Source organism: Amblyomma mixtum, chromosome 3 (assembly GCF_055824585.1).
Source record: "Amblyomma mixtum isolate Tamu chromosome 3, ASM5582458v1, whole genome shotgun sequence".
Lineage (NCBI taxonomy): Eukaryota > Metazoa > Arthropoda > Arachnida > Ixodida > Ixodidae > Amblyomma > Amblyomma mixtum.
In genome coordinates this window covers 232789411-232811700 of record NC_143014.1, presented here as the reverse complement: position 1 = coordinate 232811700, position 22290 = coordinate 232789411, and the positions used below count along the sequence as shown (strand labels likewise).

The following is a 22290-nucleotide window of genomic DNA, read 5'->3' as shown; positions in this document are numbered from 1 at the left end:
AAACACATTTTGTAAACTTGTTCCGGTGGTTCTTCTTGCAAGTGGTGGGTTCTTTTCTTGTTCCAGCCAGTAGAGGGCACACTTTTTTCAGCTTGCAGGGAGCCGAAAAAACAACGCGTATCCCATACCTTTCTGCTACCTTCTTGATGTTATGGGAAAGGCAATGAAAATACGGCATGACAAATGGTGGCTTGGTATCCGAACATCCTTTATCTTTTACATGTGTAGATTTTAGCCTTTGAAGCAGGCTTTCGCAGGTGCCAAGAAGTAGATGACGGGGATAGCCAGCGGAAAGAAGGCACTCAACTTGACAGTGAAAACTGGATGACATGATGTGGGTACAGGATTTCTGCAGGGCAGAGAGGCATGCAGACATGATGATGCCACGTTTGACTAGCTTAGAATGAGCGCTTTTATAGGGTAGTAGACTCTTGTTCGTCCTTGGGCTATACGACCAGCAAACGTGGGCATCAGTGAAGTGCAGATTTAAGTCTAAAAACTGTATGCGGTTGTCCCTTGTCAGTTCATGAGTAAAAAGTAAGCCTTGCCCCTCAGAGGAGACGGCGTTAAGAATGTTAGTGACAGCACTGTCAAGGTCATAGTTAGAAGAATTGTCTAGAATCACTAGAAGGTCATCGACATAACGAAACACACGTGATACAGGGTGGTTTAAAAGCTCTTTTTCTAAGCGTCTGTCTAAAAAAGCCATAAAAATGTCACACAGCACTGGAGCAACCGAAGACCCAATGCAAATTCCGGACTTTTGAACATAAAATCGTCCGTCGTAAAAAGTGGCTGTGGAACTCAGGTAAAACTGTAAAAGCTCTAAAAAATGATCGGTACTGATGCCAGCCATATTGCGAAAAACTAATTAACCATGCTCTTGAATGCAATCCCTCACAGCAGTGTACAACCCCTCATGCGGTACTGAATAGAAAAGATCTTGTACAACGGAAATAGCTGTGTAAGCGGAGGGAATTCCCTGTTCCAGAGCCAGCACAAGGTCCTTGGAGCTGCGGATGAGGAACGGATCACGACCCAAAACTTGGTCGAGGTGGCGTTTTAGGAAGGAGCTAACCGAACGTTGCCAACTGTCTCTCTCGGACACAATCGCACGTAGCGGGCAGTCAAGCAATCTACCCTTGCACTGTAAGAGCTGCGACACTAAAAACTGTTCTCCTTACCTGGAAAAAACTAAGTTCCTTTCAAAGGACAAAACAAAAACCGAAAGAGAAGTCATCGAGGCCTATTTCATTTCTAAAAGGGGTGATAAGTGTGTTAGCGCCCCTCCTTTATCTCTTTCATGTCAGGAAATCAAGTTCTTAGATGGACACATCCGAACTTTTCATGCGTCGTAATTCACACGTGGTCTTGTTTACCCTGTCATTGCCGTTCGCACGTTGCTTCTGCTTGTATCCTAGTTTGCTGTGATTGCCTTTATAAACACCCTGCTTTTACAAAATAAAGTCAGTTGGAAGTCTGCGCTTTGTATGTGTGTATTCGTGCCTTTCTTTTGTCCCGTCGTCTTCGCGCAGTTTTGTTTCGCTCTTCAGGAAATACCGGTTCGAAAATGGGGGTTCTAAAAAAAGGCCACTTTATAATTCGCGCCAAAAGCATACGTATGCGTGACGTCATTAACGTTACTCATACGTAGGTTGCCCCCCAAAATAGGGGCGCTGGGGTGCCCCATGAGCCGCCATTTTTTGGACCAATGGGCGTCTATGGAGCCTTCGCTACCATGGTATATCTACTTTGGTCACGCCACAGGTGCGCAGTGCGCACCTGCGGCGTGACTTAAAGGGAGACTGTCGTGTCCGGTCGCTGTGTTGAATGCAGCGAAAGACGCACACGGTACTTTAAGACTTCGTTTATTTAAAGCCGATGAGGGTGCGACCAGCGTCGACCGAGGCAGGAGCCGAACTGGCCGCCCGAAGAAAGGAGGGAGCGGAGAAGCGTCCACGGGAGGGAGTGGCTTCCCAAAACAGGAGGAGGATGCGGGGGCGCACCATGGGGGGGCATCTGGCGACAGCGTGCGACGAGGGGCAAGTGGTCGTTAGGAGGAGGATGCGAGTGGTCGTTAGGAGGAGGATGCGAGTGGTCGTTAGGAGGAGGATGCGGGGGCGCACACACACAAAAGCAATAAGGGGACACAACACTTCCTTCCCCCCTTAGAAAGTTGCCTGGTATCGTGCAGGGGGACGGCGCTCACGCGTGGAGGCGCGCTGGCTTTGTGCGCTCGGGGGAGAAACACTTGTAGGCTGGCTGTTGTTCGCTGTGTCTCCTAGGTCTGTCCTGGGCGAAGTCTCTTCTTCCGGGAAGAGGTGCCAGGCTATGTGGGAAGATGGTGCACGTGTTCTCTCCGCTGGCGGACAGCTCTCAGACGGCGTCGTAAATCTACGCAGCTGGTTGAGATGTCGGCGTGCTACTGTGCCATGTATGTTGACGAGCCAAGAGCGCAGGCCTATGCGTCTGACAATTGTAGCTTCCTCCCAGCGTGGCTTTTTCAGAAACTGTCGGGCGAGGACGCGCTGCCCCTCATTAAGCGTGCCGCAGCGCGGAATTGCTTTTTCTTCCCGGAACGTCTCTGCCTTTGGCTCGGGGAGGATGGCTGTGAGCTGGGTTCGCATTTCACGCTCGAACATCATTTTCGAGGGGGTCTCGCCTGTTGTGCTCTGAACCGTCGTGTGCTGCTTGAAGAGAAAGCGCGCAAGGCGGCGCTGCAGCGAGCCTGTCTGATCTCTTTCAAGGGCGCGTTTTAGCTCGGCTACGTAGCGCTCGGCTTGTCCGTTTGTCGCTGGGTGGTAGGGGGCCGATGTAACTGATGAGATCCCGTTGTCGCGATAAAACTTGAGGATCTCCGCAGACACAAACGGTGTTCCGTTGTCCGACACTACCTTGCGCGGCAGGCCGAACGTTGCAAATAGTGATCGGAGGTTGTCAATGACTGCTGCCGAAGTCGTCTGTCCCATTTGCCTTATCTCAAGCCACTTTGTGTAGGCATCTACGACCACAAGGAAAGTGCAGCCCTCAATTGGTCCTGCAAAATCAATGTGCAGTGTGCGCCATGGTGTGTCTGGCTTTTCCCATTCTGGGACAGGAGCTTTCGGCGGGGCGCTCCGGCTGCTCTGGCAAGGCTTGCATTCTCGCACCACTGTTTCGATGTCGTTGTCAATGCCAGGCCACCACATGTAGCTTCTGGCACACTTTTTCATTGCAACGATGCCCCGATGTCCGGCGTGGATGAGAGACATAGCTTGTGCGCGTAGTTCTCTCGGCATCACAACTGGGGACCCAAATATGATGCAGCCGCGATGGGTGCTCAACTCTGTAGCTCGCCTGCGGTAAGCGTCGAAGTTGTCCCCTTTGAGTTTATGCACGTTGCCTTGTTGAACAGCTGTGTAAACTAGCCGGAGAGCTGCGCACTTCTGCGTAGATGCTGCAACTGTGCCTGCTGTAAGCGGAGGTTCTGGCAGTGCTTCGAACATCAGAACGTCTCCTGGTGGAAATGGTTCGTCAACAGTTGCGTCTAGTGGCAGACGGCTTAGCGCATCGGCGTTTTGATGTTTACTCCCATTGCGGTAGACCAGAGCGTAGTCGTACGCTGAGAGTTTGATGCACCAACGTGTCATTCGCGGAGACAAAGTTGGTGGCATAGGCCTTTGTGGTCCCAGAATGCCCAATAGCGGTCGGTGATCGGTTATAAAGGTCACCTTCCGGCCGGCAATGTACTGGTGAAAATGTGTCGCCGCGTAGACGATGGCTAGCCCTTCTTTGTCAAGTTGCGCGTAGTTGCGTTCTGCTTGCGACAACGTACGTGAGGCGAAGGCGATGGGAGCTTCCCTTCCTTGCTCGTCAGTTTGCGATAGAACCGCGCCGACTCCGTACGGTGATGCGTCGCAAGCCAAAAGCAGAGGCTTCCTTTCGTCGTAGTGGCGGAGGACTGTACATCTTCGAATCAGGTCTTTCAGGGCATCGAATGACTGCTGATGGCGTGGCGACCATGTCCATGTCACATCTTTCCGAAGGAGTTGGTATAAGTCGTTGGCCACGGTAGCTCTTTGTTCCAAGAACCGGTCGTAGAACGTCAAGAGTCCGAGAAAAGCCTGTAGCTCCTGCTTGTTTGTTGGAGCTCGTGCTTCTGTGATCGCTCGCACTTTGTCCTCGGTAGGGTGAATGCCTTCCGCATCAATTCGGTGTCCCAGAAATTGCACCTCTGGCACCGCAAAACAGCACTTCGATTTGCTTATGCACAAATTAGCGTTTGCTAGCCTTTCGAGAACGAGCTCTAGGCGCACTGCATGCTCTTCAGTGGAAGTGCCACTGATGATGACATCGTCAAGGTAGACACAAACTCCTGGGATGCCCTGAAGCACTGTCTCCATGAATTTTTGAAATATGGCCGGGGCTGCAGCTACGCCAAAAGGCAGTCGCTTGACTTTGTACAAGCCTTTCAGTGTGTTAATTGCCAATAATTCAGCAGTTGACTCGCTCACCTTCAGCTGCTGATACGCCTGGGTGAGGTCCAATGTGCTGAAGACTCTTGCGCCACGTAGTACACTGAATACTTCTTCAGGTGTCGGTAGCGGGTAAGAGGACGCTTTAGTCGCAAGATTGACGGTGCTCCGGTAGTCTCCGCAGAGGCGTATGGTTCCGTTCTTCTTGCGAACTACGACAAGTGGTGTGGCCCATTCTGAATGCTGCGTCGGCTCGATGACACCTTGCTGCTCCAGTTTGTCCAACTCTTTTTCAACTGAATCTCGGAGAGCAAACGGCACCGGCCTGGCCTTCAGAAATTTGGGTTGCGCGTTGTCCAACAACTCCAGTGTGACCGGGGGCCCTTCGTTTCCTGGAATCTCTTCCGAGAATACTCTTTCGTATTTCTCTTGCAGTTGCTCAACCATGTTCTGGCTCGGCGTCTGGTGTATGCCGCATATCATCACGCCTAGTGGAGAAAACCAATTTCTCCCTAGAAGGCTTGATCCTGTGCCCTTCACAACAAGCAGAGGTAGCGTATGGGTTTGGCCGTTGTAGTTAACCTGCACGTTGGCAGAGCCCAATAGTGGCAGATTCTGTCCTGACCACGTTCGCAGGTGCGTGTCGTCTTGTTGCAGGGCGGGTGCGTCAGATGGCCATGAAGTTCGGAACGTGTCCTCACTGATCAGAGTACAGGCTGCGCCGGAGTCCACCTCGAACTTAATCAGCTGGTGATGTACGCTTACTTCTGTAAAAATCTTCGGTCGCGTGCCGAGATTCATGGTGTTCAGGTCGTACAACACAGATGGTGTTGCTGATGTTGCTCCATGGAGATCAGATAGCGGCGTATTCTCTGAGGCGTTGACGCTGTGATTAGGCTGGGAAGGTGACTTTATCTTGGCAAGTCTCCGTTTCGTAATGCATGCTCTTTCGATATGCCCTCGCTTGTGGCAAAAATTACACGTGGCTGACTGGAATCGACATCCCTGGGGGTTGTGTTGGTCGTCACACCGCCAGCAGCGTTGTGCCTTTTTGACCGATTTTACAACAACAGAAGGCTTGCGCACCTGGTTGCTTGTCTGGTGTACCGGCTCGGTGTTCCGGCGAATCCCTCTCTGCTGGTGACCGGCGCTCTCCGCTCGAACGGCGATGTCGTAAGCTTTGCTGAATGTGAGGTCCTTCTCAGCGAACAGGCGCTGCTGCAGTGACTCGTCACTCAGTCCGCACACAAATCTGTCGCGTAACATCACGTCCAAGGGAAGCATGGTGGTGTTAGCAGAAGAAGCTGCGTCTCCCTCCTGCCCGGTAGCTGTTGTCGACAGCGTTCCAAAATTGCAGTCGGCAGCGAGCTTCTTGAGCGCGGCTACGTAGGCGCTCACAGTTTCTCCTCCCAGTTGATCTCGTCGTTGGAAGCGAGCCCGGCTGTAGACCTCGGATGGCCTTGGGTCGTAGTGCTTTTGCAGCGCTTTTACGATGTCGTCGTAAGACACTGCCGCTGGTGTGCTTGGCTGAATAAGGGCGCAGACAGTATCGTAGGTCTGCTCCCCGCACAGCGTCAGCAGGTTGGCCCTCTTCAAGGCTGGGTCTGTGATGTTGTTAGCTTCAAAGTAGAACTGAAGGCGTCCAACCCACGATGACCACGATGAGCCGTTGAACTCTGGTATCTGATTGGGAAACCCTCGCGTAGCCATGGCTTGTCAATAGCGTTGCGTAGCGCGGGTCGAATCCACTTTCTCGTCGCCACTGTCGTGTCCGGTCGCTGTGTTGAATGCAGCGAAAGACGCACACGGTACTTTAAGACTTCGTTTATTTAAAGCCGATGAGGGTGCGACCAGCGTCGACCGAGGCAGGAGCCGAACTGGCCGCCCGAAGAAAGGAGGGAGCGGAGAAGCGTCCACGGGAGGGAGTGGCTTCCCAAAACAGGAGGAGGATGCGGGGGCGCACCATGGGGGGGCATCTGGCGACAGCGTGCGAAGAGGGGCAAGTGGTCGTTAGGAGGAGGATGCGAGTGGTCGTTAGGAGGAGGATGCGAGTGGTCGTTAGGAGGAGGATGCGGGGGCGCACACACACAAAAGCAATAAGGGGACACAACAGAGACTGAAGCACTTTTTGTGAAAATCGGGCTGGCAGTGGCATCCTATAGTTTTTCATGCTGTATTCTGGAATATTGCATCCAAATAAGGCAAAAACAAGCGCGAATTGCCTTTTTTAGCCGAAATATGCGGCCTGTGCCGCGGGGCACGCCGCGCGGCGCGCCGCCGCCCGTGATTGGTCAAGAGAGGTCGTGACGTCACTTTGAGGACTGGAGAAGCTGCCGATGCGGATCCGGCGCTGCGTTGAGGGCAGATCGCAGCTTTCCGTGTCGTTGTAAAAGCGAATACGGCGACTATTTTTTTTTACTGACCACCGAAGTAAAGGATACTACAGTTTGCTCATTCCACGTATCGCCTGAAACCAAAAAAGACACAAGCAAAAAATTCTACGCCTAGCACAAGCATACGCCAGCGCCAAAGACGCGATACAGACCATGCGTAAAAGGTGCCAGCACAACATCGGCTCGTATTCTCGGAAAGGAAGGGGTGCGAACAATACTCAAGTCAATTACCACCACCGGACGCCTTCTGGCTCGCCCGGAAGAGCGTCATCCTAAAGAAAAGGCCCAAAGCACTGTGTAAATCCTGTTCTCAGTACCCGGCGTTGCAGGTTGGGGCAAGAAAGTATTTCAAGTGAACGATGAAGGAGCACAAAGTTGGTGTCAAAATTAGCGAAGCGCAGTGGCCAAGCACTGCGAGGCATGTGACCACAAGATAGTGACGCAATCATGGTGCGCTGGAAACCAAGCCAAATACGCGCACAAATACGCTTCACTCCTGGCGCGTTCAGCAGATGCCAGAAAATATTAATCGCTGCCTCGGAAACGTTTGCCCTTCCTAGATTTGCAGTTTAGGTTCAGTGAAGTAGTTGCCAACTATATGTGTGTTTAAAAGCCAAGCTAGCTGCAACTCGCCCGCTGCCACAACTTGACGAAGAAACCGAGTAAGGTTGCGGTGTTTTTTTGCAAAAACTCGGTTGGCATTCATTTCTCTCATAAATTTGCATCCGAAATCAACGTCGAACGCTTTCATATTAATTGCTTAGCTAGGATTAAACGAGATGCCGCATATGAAGAGCTTCGATGCTTGCTATCTAGCTATATTGTGTTTTGCTTGCTTGCTTGCTTGCTTGCTTGCTTGCTTGCTTGCTTGCTTGCTTGCTTGCTTGCTTGCTTGCTTGCTTGCTTGCTTGCTTGCTTGCTTGCTTGCTTGCTTGCTTGCTTGCTTGCTTGCTTGCTTGCTTGCTTGCTTGCTTGCTTGCTTGCTTGCTTGCTTGCTTGCTTGCTTGCTTGCTTGCTTGCTTGCTTGCTTGCTTGCTTGCTTGCTTGCTTGCTTGCTTGCTTGCTTGCTTGCTTGCTTGCTTGCTTGCTTGCTTGCTTGCTTGCTTGCTTGCTTGCTTGCTTGCTTGCTTGCTTGCTTGCTTGCTTGCTTGCTTGCTTGCTTGCTTGCTTGCTTGCTTGCTTGCTTGCTTGCTTGCTTGCTTGCTTGCTTGCTTGCTTGCTTGCTTGCTTGCTTGCTTGCTTGCTTGCTTGCTTGCTTGCTTGCTTGCTTGCTTGCTTGCTTGCTTGCTTGCTTGCTTGCTTGCTTGCTTGCTTGCTTGCTTGCTTGCTTGCTTGCTTGCTTGCTTGCTTGCTTGCTTGCTTGCTTGCTTGCTTGCTTGCTTGCTTGCTTGCTTGCTTGCTTGCTTGCTTGCTTGCTTGCTTGCTTGCTTGCTTGCTTGCTTGCTTGCTTGCTTGCTTGCTTGCTTGCTTGCTTGCTTGCTTGCTTGCTTGCTTGCTTGCTTGCTTGCTTGCTTGCTTGCTTGCTTGCTTGCTTGCTTGCTTGCTTGCTTGCTTGCTTGCTTGCTTGCTTGCTTGCTTGCTTGCTTGCTTGCTTGCTTGCTTGCTTGCTTGCTTGCTTGCTTGCTTGCTTGCTTGCTTGCTTGCTTGCTTGCTTGCTTGCTTGCTTGCTTGCTTGCTTGCTTGCTTGCTTGCTTGCTTGCTTGCTTGCTTGCTTGCTTGCTTGCTTGCTTGCTTGCTTGCTTGCTTGCTTGCTTGCTTGCTTGCTTGCTTGCTTGCTTGCTTGCTTGCTTGCTTGCTTGCTTGCTTGCTTGCTTGCTTGCTTGCTTGCTTGCTTGCTTGCTTGCTTGCTTGCTTGCTTGCTTGCTTGCTTGCTTGCTTGCTTGCTTGCTTGCTTGCTTGCTTGCTTGCTTGCTTGCTTGCTTGCTTGCTTGCTTGCTTGCTTGCTTGCTTGCTTGCTTGCTTGCTTGCTTGCTTGCTTGCTTGCTTGCTTGCTTGCTTGCTTGCTTGCTTGCTTGCTTGCTTGCTTGCTTGCTTGCTTGCTTGCTTGCTTGCTTGCTTGCTTGCTTGCTTGCTTGCTTGCTTGCTTGCTTGCTTGCTTGCTTGCTTGCTTGCTTGCTTGCTTGCTTGCTTGCTTGCTTGCTTGCTTGCTTGCTTGCTTGCTTGCTTGCTTGCTTGCTTGCTTGCTTGCTTGCTTGCTTGCTTGCTTGCTTGCTTGCTTGCTTGCTTGCTTGCTTGCTTGCTTGCTTGCTTGCTTGCTTGCTTGCTTGCTTGCTTGCTTGCTTGCTTGCTTGCTTGCTTGCTTGCTTGCTTGCTTGCTTGCTTGCTTGCTTGCTTGCTTGCTTGCTTGCTTGCTTGCTTGCTTGCTTGCTTGCTTGCTTGCTTGCTTGCTTGCTTGCTTGCTTGCTTGCTTGCTTGCTTGCTTGCTTGCTTGCTTGCTTGCTTGCTTGCTTGCTTGCTTGCTTGCTTGCTTGCTTGCTTGCTTGCTTGCTTGCTTGCTTGCTTGCTTGCTTGCTTGCTTGCTTGCTTGCTTGCTTGCTTGCTTGCTTGCTTGCTTGCTTGCTTGCTTGCTTGCTTGCTTGCTTGCTTGCTTGCTTGCTTGCTTGCTTGCTTGCTTGCTTGCTTGCTTGCTTGCTTGCTTGCTTGCTTGCTTGCTTGCTTGCTTGCTTGCTTGCTTGCTTGCTTGCTTGCTTGCTTGCTTGCTTGCTTGCTTGCTTGCTTGCTTGCTTGCTTGCTTGCTTGCTTGCTTGCTTGCTTGCTTGCTTGCTTGCTTGCTTGCTTGCTTGCTTGCTTGCTTGCTTGCTTGCTTGCTTGCTTGCTTGCTTGCTTGCTTGCTTGCTTGCTTGCTTGCTTGCTTGCTTGCTTGCTTGCTTGCTTGCTTGCTTGCTTGCTTGCTTGCTTGCTTGCTTGCTTGCTTGCTTGCTTGCTTGCTTGCTTGCTTGCTTGGACATGTGGAACCGAGTATAAAATCACTAACCGAGCCTTGCTGAGCACGTCTCAGGTGGTCTGGCCGCACCTAAGCTGAGGAGAGCGACACATGCTTAAGCCTCTATAAGGTTTCTTCAGGGGCTAAGTGAGCATGTTTCTACTTTTAAAAGAGGCGCTTCTTCGGAATGGTGACACGCCTCTTATGCACGAGGAAATCGATGGAACTGTGTCATGGTTCAGCCGCGCCTTTTCGACAGAAATCTCCAGAGATCACACTAGGACAAGCTCTGCCTGTAGCCGCTCTTACGAAAGTGTTTCGAGCAGAGTAAGCTTGCTTTAGTCGGCTTGAATTCTTCGTCACAGCAGCGAGCGGTTGTGCTGCGAGCTTGTGGTATTGCGGAAAACAGTGGAAGACGACACAGTCGCGGCCGTAGTTGTTCGTGTACACGAACGCAGAGTAGTACCTGTTGAATGTGATTCTCAAGATCGGCTGACACGTTTTGTACGTCGCAACGCACGCAGTACGAAGAACAACGCATGCAGCACGAGAAACTACGCGCGCTGAAAGCGCGCTCGGGTGCGCCGAAGCATCCCCGGCTCCTCAACATGACGTCACGCTGGCCGACATGGACGAGGTTTCCCTCTCCGCTGTTCCCCTCTCCTGCGCTCGCGCGGGGCGCGGGAAATTTGAACATCGCGTTTTTAATTGGTGATTGCGCCACTGTTTTAGCCAAAATCGAAAAAATAATTTCACAGACGTGATCAGCAATGACACTACTTCAAAACCCTAGAAGGTAAGCTGATTCGAAAACCGCCTCAGTATCCCTTTAAGACTAGGCTTCAAGGCTGTCGCAGGACGCTCCCTCCATTTTTTTTCCTCCATGCTTCCCTGGCAGGTGGCAGTTAATGGTGGATCGCGAGTTTGCTCACCCAATGAACCCTTCGGCCTACTGCAGCTGTTCCGCGTGTCTGCCACAACGTTGTCAGCGCTAACACATGCAGCCCACATCTTTCATCACCCCACATACCTATAAGCGCGATTCAGGCGTCCACTGACCAAGGGAGCCAGTTATGCCCACTTCCTTTCCTTAAAATCATCGGTGTGTAAAACGTTGTCAATGCCAATGAGCACAATGGACGCCGATGGCCTATGGCTTCAGTGCCGAAGCTGTCATACTCCATCAGTTTCGTAACTTAAAGCGCGACTAAGGTGTCCACTGTCCCAGGGGGCCAGTTATGCGCCTTTGCTTTCGAAGCTCAAGGTCATTTGAAGGTGAAAACTGGTCGTATGGCAAAGGCTGCTCTAGCTACCATAGTGACGCTTTCGCTTCAAAAATTCAGGGGGCGTTTTGTTGACCTAAAGTGCGGTGAGGCGAAAGCCTTAAGCGCGGTGTTGCTGCTTGGGTCACTCAAGTGTGGTTAAGACGCTGCCAGGGAGTCCACAGAACTCGTCCGTAAATTGGTTTTTGAGGAAAGGACATGTATCTGTCTCGCATATCTCGGTGAACACCTGAACCTCCCCGTAAGGGAAGGGAGGAAGATGGGAGTGAATGAAGACGGCGTATTAGCTAGACGCGCCTTTGTTCATTCCAAACCATTGAGCTGGCATGGCGGGGTGGTTAGCGTGCTCGTCTCGCACACCGGAGACGCCGGTTCGATTGCACAATTCGACAAATTTCCTACTCGGATTTATTTATTTTACTTGGAGCATCACTATACCATCCCTATAACTGGTTGCATGGTTATTAGGAGGAGGTAAACTTTATTAAAGAAGAGGTCTTAGGCGCGGATTGGGGTGATGTTCCCCTCCCCGCGGTCGGCTCCTCTTCTAGGCCGGACGCCAGGTGGTCGACCGACGATGTCGTTCGGCGACCTCTTCGGCTCGCTCTGCGACTCGAAGTTGAACCTCCGGGTCCGAGCTGAACAGCGCGGCCTCCCACTGAGATTGGGTAGAGAGCTGCAGACTGTACTAGCCAAAGTGAAATTGGCCCCGTTTGAAATTCGCGCACTGTGACGTCCCGACCATTTCGACCAATTGAAAACCGTGACATTTCTGTCGACAACTCCTGCTTACAACGATAGTAGTAGTTCAATGGAAGCAAGGGGGCTGTGTTGTAGTGGCTCATTCCACGCCAAATACTCCAGACGTTGCGCTGCCCAATCTCAAATTTGTTCAAAAAAACGTCATGAAAATTTACCCCCATGTGCGCAATCATGCCCGACAACAGTTTGAACCTTCAGAAAAGGCAAGAAACAAGGCACAGCTCAATAATAAAAAAAATTAATCTTTGAAAAAAATTTATCAATGACATTTGCACAAATCCTGGCTTCGTGACAATTAGCTACGGCGCTACAATGCAGACACCAGCACAGCTAGTGGTTCGACTCACTACACCATCACGACCGCCTGCCGCGCAGGGACCGAGTGCGCGCGCGGCTGCGAGGCGCGGCATGCTCCATGCTAAAAGTAAAATCCTCTTAAAAATCGGATAATGCGGCGGCGGCACGAATAGCGGGCCACCGCATACAGAAGATATAGAAACCAGATTTCAGCGTCGCACCCGTATGGCTCCGTGCGCATTTAGCGTTCTTTGCGGCATACCCTCTGTACAAAGGAATGACCCCCTGCGTGCTGCAGACCTATTTTGCCATTCATTAGCATGGGCGACTACTCCCCCAGGCCAGCATGATGCCTGCCTTCCCTTTGACATCACGCCACGAAGCACTGGCTCACGTGTACTAAAGGAAACCTGCTTTCGCAGCTTCTGCCAAGCGGAGCCAGAGAATTTTGTTCGTAATGCGCAGTTTTGTCGCTCGCTTGGCGGAAATTTTAACCTGTTATGCCGCACACAGGGCAAAGTCGAGCCTAACCGAAGAGACCTATGGTATGTGCTACCGTCACACCAGGCAAGCGTGGAAACTAACGGCCTCGCATTCATCGCAGTACACCTCCTCCCCTACACAGCAGCCGGCATAGTAGCCACCGCACATTTTGTATAGTGGCATGCGGCACAGTCGCGCCGCTGCGTCCACCGTACACGAGAGGCCCAACCTGGGTGGCCGCGACTACGAATACGAAGCACATGCTCCAATACAGGTGGTGTATTAAAGACTTTTGCGGCTGCCCTGCTGCTTGTTTAGGAAGCACTTCGCCCAAAATTTCGCAGGACAACCAAAGATTAAAATCTGAAGCATTGCGTCAAGGTCAGGTATGTAGAACACCTCTTGCCAGGCCAGTTATGCAAGCACCGCAGACGTGACGCAGCTTGGTAGTGGTGGAAACATTTATTGCCAAGCAATGCGCGGAGGGGAGGGGGGCAAACACCGCACCCCACCCCACCGTCCTTCGTGGCACGAGGCAACCTTGTAGGACGACAGCGCTTGTGGGACGAAAACTTTTATTGGCTATTTACAGTGAGGTCGATAGGGCAAGCCGGAAGGGCCCACCCCTTACAAACACTACACTGTAAAAAAAGTCCGTAACTTTACGTAGACTTAGTACGTGGAAAAAAAGGAACATTTGCTTTTTTAGAAAACACGGAGGGGAAGACCGTACTTCAGTCCAGTAACGGAGGAACCATCCATATTCTGCCGTGGACGTTGCAGGGGAGAAAACTAAACATTTTATTAGGCAGCAGAATTTACCACTACAGAACGGTTGACTCTTTCGGGATTGTGTTAGCGCCAAACGCATTAATAACTTGCTTAAAAACAGCAAAAATGGAACAAGGTGGCCATGACGCGACGCCACTTCTTAGTAGCATGCATGATCAATAATAATTGGTTATCGGAATGGAAAGGCGCAAATATCTGTCTGACCGTTTCGGTGGACGCCTGAGCCGCACCCCCCTTCCACAGGTATCAGCGGAACGTTGCAGTATAAGGTAACGTTTATGTCTTGGTGAAATATTAACGATATTGCCGTTAAGTTCTTTGTTTGTATCGAATTTGTCAAACGTTGCGAATTAGCTTTTTTCTTTTGGTAAGGTAACCCTGCAAGACTATACCCAGCAATTGTGATCCGCCGCAACTTCAGTCAACACTTTGGAGGAAAAAAGGGCAATAAGCGACGCGTAATACAATACACCACAGCTAACCCAAGCAGCTGTCTCATTTTAACGAATGTTTTGGCCTCAAGCATGTACAGAACACTACCATGTAAACTCGCACATAGCAAAAACACGGGAATATGAAAGTGAAACTGTGATCCCATGCATTTTCCTTTCCATACACTGTACAACGTTTCCCTTGTTGGTAAAGACATGTTTACTAAAGAAACAGTTATTGTGAAGAGAAATTTACAATGACGTACGGTACACGCGCAGTCTAAAACATCTCAGAGCAACAGAAACATAACGGGGGAGCTGTAAGGCCAGTAGTCGGTGGCAATGCGCTTTTTTTTTTTAGGTGGCTTAGCCACCATACGTCTAAGTTGAAAGCAGAAGCCAACTTTTTGAAGTCCTTGGGGCTGTTAGATAAAGTGCGCCTGGCACGAAGAAAAAACAGCGAAAAGCTGGCTATCAACGTGGAAAGAAGGCATCACGGGCCACTGAGAGAAGAAAATTAGAAGACGCTTAGGCACCGCCCAAGAGTTCACGCGATAGCGTTCTATTCCGATCGCGGCTTGAGGACCGTGTGCTTCGTGCAGGCACACCTGTGTTGTCGCGACTGAAGGATGAATGAAATGGAAAGCGCAAAGGCCTGTTCACTGACTCGAACAGAGCCATAATTGCTGCCGCGTGCGGACAGAGATTTGAAAGAAATGTCAGAGGAAATATTGAAAGAAAGAAAGAAAGAAAGAAAGAAAGAAAGAAAGAAAGAAAGAAAGAAAGAAAGAAAGAAAGAAAGAAAGAAAGAAAGAAAGAAAGAAAGAAAGAAAGAAAGAAAGAGAGAAAGAAAGAAAGAAAGAAAGAAAGAAAGAAAGAAAGAAAGAAAGAAAGAAAGAAAGAAAGAAAGAAAGAAAGAAAGAAAGAAAGAAAGAAAGAAAGAAAGAAAGAAAGAAAGAAAGAAGAGACGCGCGTCGCAGCAACCGCATCCACCGAAGCAACGACGCCGGCTTTAGGTATCTCTGGGCCATATTGAGCAACGCGCCTATAGGACTCCTGAAGGGGCTGGCAATTTCTGCCCGTGCAGTTTTGAGCATCCGTACCAGCGTCAGCTCGCTTTATTCCTGACATTCTGTTTATAACAGCACAACGAATCGTGATACGAGATTGCCTCATGTGCATCATACAAGGCCCCCACAATTTTTCCGACACGTTTCCAAGGCCTTCCCCTCAGTCCGAGGTCACGGCGACGGCTTTTCAAACGAACGATTATTACCTATATACCGACTATTATGCTATCGCGTAATGGTGAAGAAGCACTGAGGAGTGTAAAGAAGGGAAAAAGGGGGCTAGCGGTCGCAGTACTGGACCGTGCGAATCACATTGCAACGCAGGAATAAGAACAGGCGGCGCGGTGGCGTGGAGGGTTGTGCTCCGCTTGATTATGACGCGCGCATTTCTGAACAACTGATGCCGTGGAAAACGACGCCTTGTGCACGCAAAACTTTCATTTTCGTGTGGAGTCAGACTCCCACCTCGTGTTATTTTCATGATATTGCTAGGTTAGTACAAATACGGCACTTCCGCAAGACTTCGACAAAATCAAAGACGTAATAACAGAAAATTTGATTGCTGGAAATACATAACTAATAATTGGATGATTAGAGCAAGATTGGAGGTATTTCCAAATGCTTTTCTATTTACTTTCAGGGCTGAAGAATTACAGAGAGGAGTTAGTCAAAATAATAAAGCGCATCCCGAGCAGAATGCAGCAGCGCTGCAAGTATATAATCGCTAACCGCCTGTATAGCAGGTCCTCATTTTTAATGGAGGTGATGGATGCGGGGAAGCCATTCTATTCATGGGATGCGGGGTGAATTACCTGAAATGTAGAGCACATCAACCTTGAATTAACTGGCGGTCGCTGCATATATGATGGAGGCACAATTACCGAATCTCTGAGATGAGCGACCGTAAGAATGGGAGCTCTCTGGAAAAGACATATACGCAAAATTCTGCGTTTACAAAGTAGCCGAATTACCAAGCAGCATCCACAGAGTCATGCCACAACGAAAAAGCTAGCTGATATCCGATCGATATTACATACATGGTTTGTTGTACTGCACAGCCAGCCGTGAAAGATGCATATATAAAAAAAAACATCCCCTATTGCTCCTTAACCTCGGTAACTGCTGACTTCCGTCACGTATGCATAACGAGCCCCTCTTTTCCATTCGCTGGACGTGTGAGCAAGAAATTGCTGCCGCCCGTACAGGTCACGCGGACGACTATAATCATAAATCAAATAGACGCATCTACATCATGCACAGAACGATTAACTTCACCGCGGGATAAGGAGCGAAAGTATGCGGTTTTACGATTTCTTACTGGAATGCGTATTTTCATGTGCCGCCCTCATCTGCGTCAGCAGAGTTGCTATTCATCTGCGTCAACAGAGTTGCTATTCATCATGGCTATGGGCCAAAACACACTCTTCAGCGGTGCGAAATTTTGCAGTTGAGTTGCTTATGCGAAGCAATAGTTTAACAAATCTGCAGTGCTTGTGAGAGCTTCTTCGTATGCATGAACATTGGAAATTACATTGCTTTAGCTAAGTAATTGTAATGTAGCGTCACTACTGTGTGTGAGCAGTCAGAGGCAAGGTATCTCAAAAAAATTTGGCGGTTTTTCAGGAAAGTAGTTAGCAATACAATTTAAATCCTTTCCACAATTAATTTTTCTATGTATGCACGTAACGTTACTGCAACTTACATAACAATTTTTATATTATTCAGATCTTCGGTGCTACTTGGGGCGCGCAGTGTTGGAAGGAATGAATAACACCGTGAAATAAGTAAGAGGGAAAGAGGCGCCTTAGTAAACGGCTTCAGAATAATTTCGACCGCCTGGGGATCTTTATCGTGCACTGTCATCACACAGCAGCGGCCGCCTTTTGCATTTCATCTCCATCTAAACGCGGCCGCGATGGAACCTGCGTCCAGCAGTCGAGCCATACATGCGCTGCCGTAAAAAAAAAAAAAAAAAAATCGACAGACGTCTTTCTGGTTTCGCCAACCAAGTACTCGTAAGAAAGGGGAGAGAAAAGGATTCGGTTGTGAAAGGGGAACTGCATGATGTTTTGTTTTTGTAACCCTTTACGGATTGCACCGCTCAGCCTCTAATTATACTCAGCAAAAACAATTCTACGCCTCGCCCAAGCATACGCCATCGGCAAAAACGCGTAGCATTCCATACGTAAAAGCGTCAGCGAAACCTTGGCCGGTATTTTGGGAAAGGAAGGAGTGCGAACAATGACTATCACTGTAGGACGTACGCCTCCCCCACTGCCCGAAAGACCGTCATCTAAAGAAAAGCCCCAAAGCGGTGTGTGCAAAACCACCTGCCTCAAAAATGCCCTGCCTCAGTCGTATACTTCTTCCTTTGTCGAGAATGGACCAAGACATTTTGAAACCTTCTCGCTTTCTTCGTGCAGGTGTGGCTGCGGACAAGTTGCAGCTTGGCTTTTAAAATCACCTCCCGGTCACTGATCCTAAAGTGTGTGTGTGCAAAGAAGGAAGCGTTCTGAGAGAACAGGAAACATCTCCGCGCGTCTGCAGAATGCCACGTTTCTTCGTAAAGGTGTGACGGCGGGCAAGTTGCAGCTTGGCTTTAAAAAAAACGGATACTTTTTTTTATAGGATTTAAGAAGGGAGCTTTCCGAGAAAACAGTAAATATTTCCGCGTGTCTGCAGAATGCGAGGGGACATGCCTATAAATAATAAAAAAAAAGCTCGGCCATTCGTTCACAGTTCATTTGACTGGCGTCCGCTTTGTGCTGACCCATTCCTTTTGAAAAAAAATTCGTTTCCTCAACGTACTACGCCAGGCACTCAAGAAGGTTATGGACACTGCGCCTTGGAATTTTTCTTTAGAACGACTCTGGTCGTTCGATGGCTGCTGTTAAAGCCCCCTCTAACTTTGGGGGTTTAAATGGTAGTCGGGGTGCTCGCTGTCGCATCCTCTCCTCTCCGAGAATACCGGAGAAGGTTTCCTTGGCGCCTCCTACGCATGGAATGCAAGCCTGTTTTTGCACCTGGCGTTTACTGCGGCTGGCTAGTTTGCTTTTGGAAGGCAGAGAAACTGAAGATATGGTAGGATTCCGTTCCCTCCGCTACGCGGAATCGAGGAAGAGGGCCGAGCTGTGACGCGTTTGGGAATTCGACGGGCATGCAGCGACTCACGGAATAGCTGAGTGAAAGTGTGTGTGTGTAGGGGGGGGAGAGAAGAGTACTTGTCCGAACGTCACACAAGCGCTCGCGGCCGAGCTGGAAGCTGGAACGACTGGGCTCATCGCAGGGGGCGAAGCTCTCCTCTTCCCCCACTCCCCCTAGTAGCACAAACTGTATCCTCAACGTTGCTACAATACTGCCAATGTTTTCTAATGTTGTGCAACATACTACAACGTTGTAGCAATGTGTCCATAAGTTGGTTAAAATAACACACTATCTGCCAATGTTGCAGTCACATTATCAGAAGTTGGTTAGCATAACATGCCATCTGTCATCGTTCGAACAACATCGCAGAGCAACGTTGCGCCATTACACACGTAAACAACATTAGAATCCATGCCTGCACTCCGTGATTGTGCGTGTGTGTGTATATATATATATACTGTGCCGTCAAGTTGCATGCACACTGCGAAAGACACTTTTCTTCACACCCTGCTTTCTTGCACTGAGAACGGAGGTTTGTTTGGTAAACTCGTCAAGAAATTCGCGGAAGCCATATCAATCCCTCGAAACCGAAACCTGTTCTTTTTTTTTTCTAAAAGTTAATTGACTTAACAAAAAGATTTTGTCACTTCGATGCATTTTGTAAGCACCTAGACTTAATTGTGCCATATTTTTTTAAGATATACTTTTTACGTTTGCATAAAAAAACCACTGGAAAAAAGCACTGAGTGGAGATCAGTGAAAAAAAGCCACTAGCTAGTCAGTCTAATCACCATCGACATCATCAATAGTGATTTCCCACCATGTTTCCCGCCAAAATAGCTCTATGCCGCCAAACGACATCATGTCTGTCCGCGGTGGAAGTGTGCCGGCGAATAACTGTAACGGTGAGTGCCTTTGCTGATATTTATTCACCTTCATTGTACCAGTGGTGGGAACTTTCATTGCTTCAGTGTAGCAAAGCGGAGGCACATTTTTCTGTGCTAACGTGTTACGGTACGTCGGTGTTTTGGTGTCGCGAAATCGCGTGCACTCATTTTTCTGTACTAACGCGTTATGGTCAGGAATATTGTTCACTGGCAATATGAAGAGAGTCAAGAACTCATTCAGCGATGTCAGCAACCGACAGAGGCGACGGAGAGTAGCTAGTGCCGTCGAGAAAGAGCTGGAAAATGCCGACGAGAACGATCAGGGTGAAGTTACTGATAGCAGTGGGTCAGTTAGCGACATTACGGAAGGTTTTGTAGACTCTGAAGTACAGGTAAAACCTGGAGGTTCAAGTGGAAGTTCTCTGCAGAATACATGGCTTGCACTGACGTCGTAGCTAGGAACCCTGGGATACTGTTCCGCCATGTTGGTGCAGTCGCAGCAGCCGTGGTAGCCGTGGTAGTCGCGTGTACAGTGTTCTGCCAACGGCGTCGCGATGGTTATCTGCGCTGTTGTTGGATGCTCCAACCGCACTTGTTGGGCGAAGTCAACAAACACCAACTTTTTTCGTCTCCCAAAGATCATCGAGCATCAGGGGGACCGTACGAAAGCCTTGTGCGCGAAGCGACGGGATGTGTGGCTGGCTCGGTTAAAACGCGCTGATCTCAACACCGAAAGGACGGGTATACGTGTTTGCGGCGCCCACTTCGTAAAAGGTAAGCCCGTCGCATATGCACAATGTTTATTCAGATGCATGACGTGCAAGCAAGGTGGAACATCTCATTTTAAACAAATTTCTCATGCATTTGTAGGCAGACCATCAAAACTGTGGGAGGAGACGGACCCGGACTGGGCTCCTACGCTTTTGCTCGGCTACAGCGCAAAACATGGCGATCCCGGACGCCACGCTCGCGCGGCAAGACGACGGACCCAGATACGTGTGGCTCAAGCTGTGCTTCAGGCTGAGGCATCAGGTACAATGGAGGCAACGAATCCGGACGTCGTTGCCGCTTCTCCGTCGTCCTCGCCGCGAGCGGAGCCCGACGTCGGTGAAGAAGACTGCGAAACAGGTGAGCGTCTTTTTTATTTTGTGCGTTTGAGGCCGGTTGCGGCGAAACAAAAAAGAAATTGGCGAGGGGAGGAGGGACTGAGTTTTTTTTTTCATTCAGGTGGGCACCCTCTTGTTTCTTTGCCAGCCTCCTGTCCCCCCTGCCCTACTACAATGCTTCCCCGCACCCCACTCCATATCTCAAGTTAATTTTTTTTTTTTTTGCAGCACATGATAAACTACAGAACGAAATTCATTTTGTTGCAGGGATTGCAGTCCAGACTGACCTTAAAATGAGCGACATCGAAGCATTGGAGACGGAATGTGTGGCACTCAATGAGCGTCTTTACACTTCAAGGAATGAAAGCAAGCTGCTGGAGTTGACTGAAGATGGCCTCAGATGTAGCGACGCTAAGGTTGTCTTCTACACTGGCATGGCGAATTTCACAATTCTCTATGCACTGTTTAATTTTCTTGAGAGGTTTGTGTCACACAATGCAAATAACTGTTTGGTGAAATTCCAGGAGTTCCTGCTATTCATGATGAAGCTGAAACTGAATTCACCAATCACTGACCTCGCCTTTAGGTTTAATGTGTCGGATGCCACAGTGTCACGTATCTTTGACAAATGGCTGCATTCTGCCTACTCTCGTCTAAAGTCACAAATATTGTGGCCGCAACGAAGTGCTCTGCACCGGACCATGCCACAAGCATTTTATGATTCCTTTGGGGAAAATGTTGCAGTCATAATCGACTGCTTTGAAATAAAGATAGAGAGACCATCTTCGTATTTGCCAAGAAGTGAGACATGGTCTCAGTATAAAGGCAGCAATACGGCAAAATATTTAATTGGCATTGCACCACAAGGCATTGTCAACTTCATCTCTGAAGGCTGGGGAGGGCGGTGTAGTGACAGGCACATTACTGAGCACTGTGGACTTTTAGATAATTTACTTCCAGGTGATGTAGTGCTTGCAGACCGAGGGTTCAATGTGTCCGAAAGTGTCGGGTTTTACTGTGCTAAACTTCATGTACCAGCATTCACAAAGGGAAAGAAGCAACTGTCTGCAGCAGACGTTCTGACCACGAGGAAGCTAGCTAATGTGAGAATCCACGTTGAGAGAGTTATCGGGCTTATCAGAAATAAGTATGTTATTCTGAAGGCCACGCTGCCTATTGACTATGTTGTTTGCAGACCTGGAGATAATTTGACACCTCTCGACAAGATTGTTACCGTTTGCTGTGCACTTTCCAACCTATGTCCTTCAATAGTAGCATCACTAAAACAGTGCGATGAAGACCAGGTGCCTTTCTTGGCTGGGGAATGATAATGGAAGTTATAGGTTTCAGACCCACCAAGAAACTTTTTTTTTAGAAGTAATTTCACCTCAGGGGGTGGATTCAAATAAGTGTGCTGCATTAGCTTTTCATCGTCATCATCAACCTGACTATGCCCACTGTAGGGCAAAGTCCTCTCCCATGTCTCTCCAATTATCCCTGTCCTTCGCCAGCGTGCACCCACCAAACCTTCCGACGCCCCCTGCTGCCCTTGCGTTCTCTTGGAATCGACTCCATTACCCTTAAGGACCAGCGGTTATCTTGCCTTCGCAGTACATGCCCTGCCCAAGCCCACTTCTTCCTCTTGATTTTGACTAGGATGTCATTAACCCACATTTGTTCCCTCACCTACTCCGTCTACTTCCGATCTCTTAGCGTTACACCTATCATTTTTCTTTCTATGGCTCGCTGCGTTGTCCTTAGCTTAAGCTGAACCTTCTTTGTTAGCCTCCACGTTTTTCTGTCCCATAGGTGAGTACCGGTAAGATACAGCTGTTGTACGCTTTTCTCTTGAGGGATATTGGTAAACTGCCATTGATCTGAGAGAACCTGCTATTTGCGCTCCACCTCATTCTGACCCTTCTAGTTACTTACCTCTCATGATCCGGATCAGCAGTCACTACCTGCCTTGAGTAGACATATTCTCTTACTACTTCCAGCACCTTGCTACCAAATGTGAACTGCTGTTCCCTTGCTAGACTGTTGAACATTACTTTGGTTTTCTGCATGGTAATCTTTAGACTCACCGTTCACCTCCTGAGTGACTTAGCAAGGCAATGTCATCAGCAAATCGCAGATTATTTAGGTACAAAGCTATCCATGGCACTGTATCTTGCATCGTTTTGTACCGTCAGTGTGGTTGCCCCTCAAATTTTGGTCAATGTTGTGTTGTTTCTGCTCCATTTGTCCTTTGAAATGCATACATTT

The 22290-nt window shown here is 49.2% G+C and overlaps 2 protein-coding genes across 2 annotated transcripts in view; one reads left to right on the top strand and one right to left on the bottom strand.

Moving 5' to 3' along the window:
• Positions 1-22290, bottom strand: part of LOC149354017 (uncharacterized) — a 114053-nt gene that overhangs the window by 41251 nt on the left and 50512 nt on the right. The gene's annotated exons all lie outside the window — the stretch shown is intronic.
• Positions 19474-22220, top strand: LOC149354020 (uncharacterized). Its single transcript, XM_089577445.1, has 3 exons — positions 19474-19693; positions 19790-20047; positions 20293-22220. Exons 1-3 carry the CDS (start codon positions 19474-19476, stop codon positions 21351-21353), a joined length of 1539 nt encoding a protein of 512 aa, XP_089433571.1. The 3' UTR covers positions 21354-22220.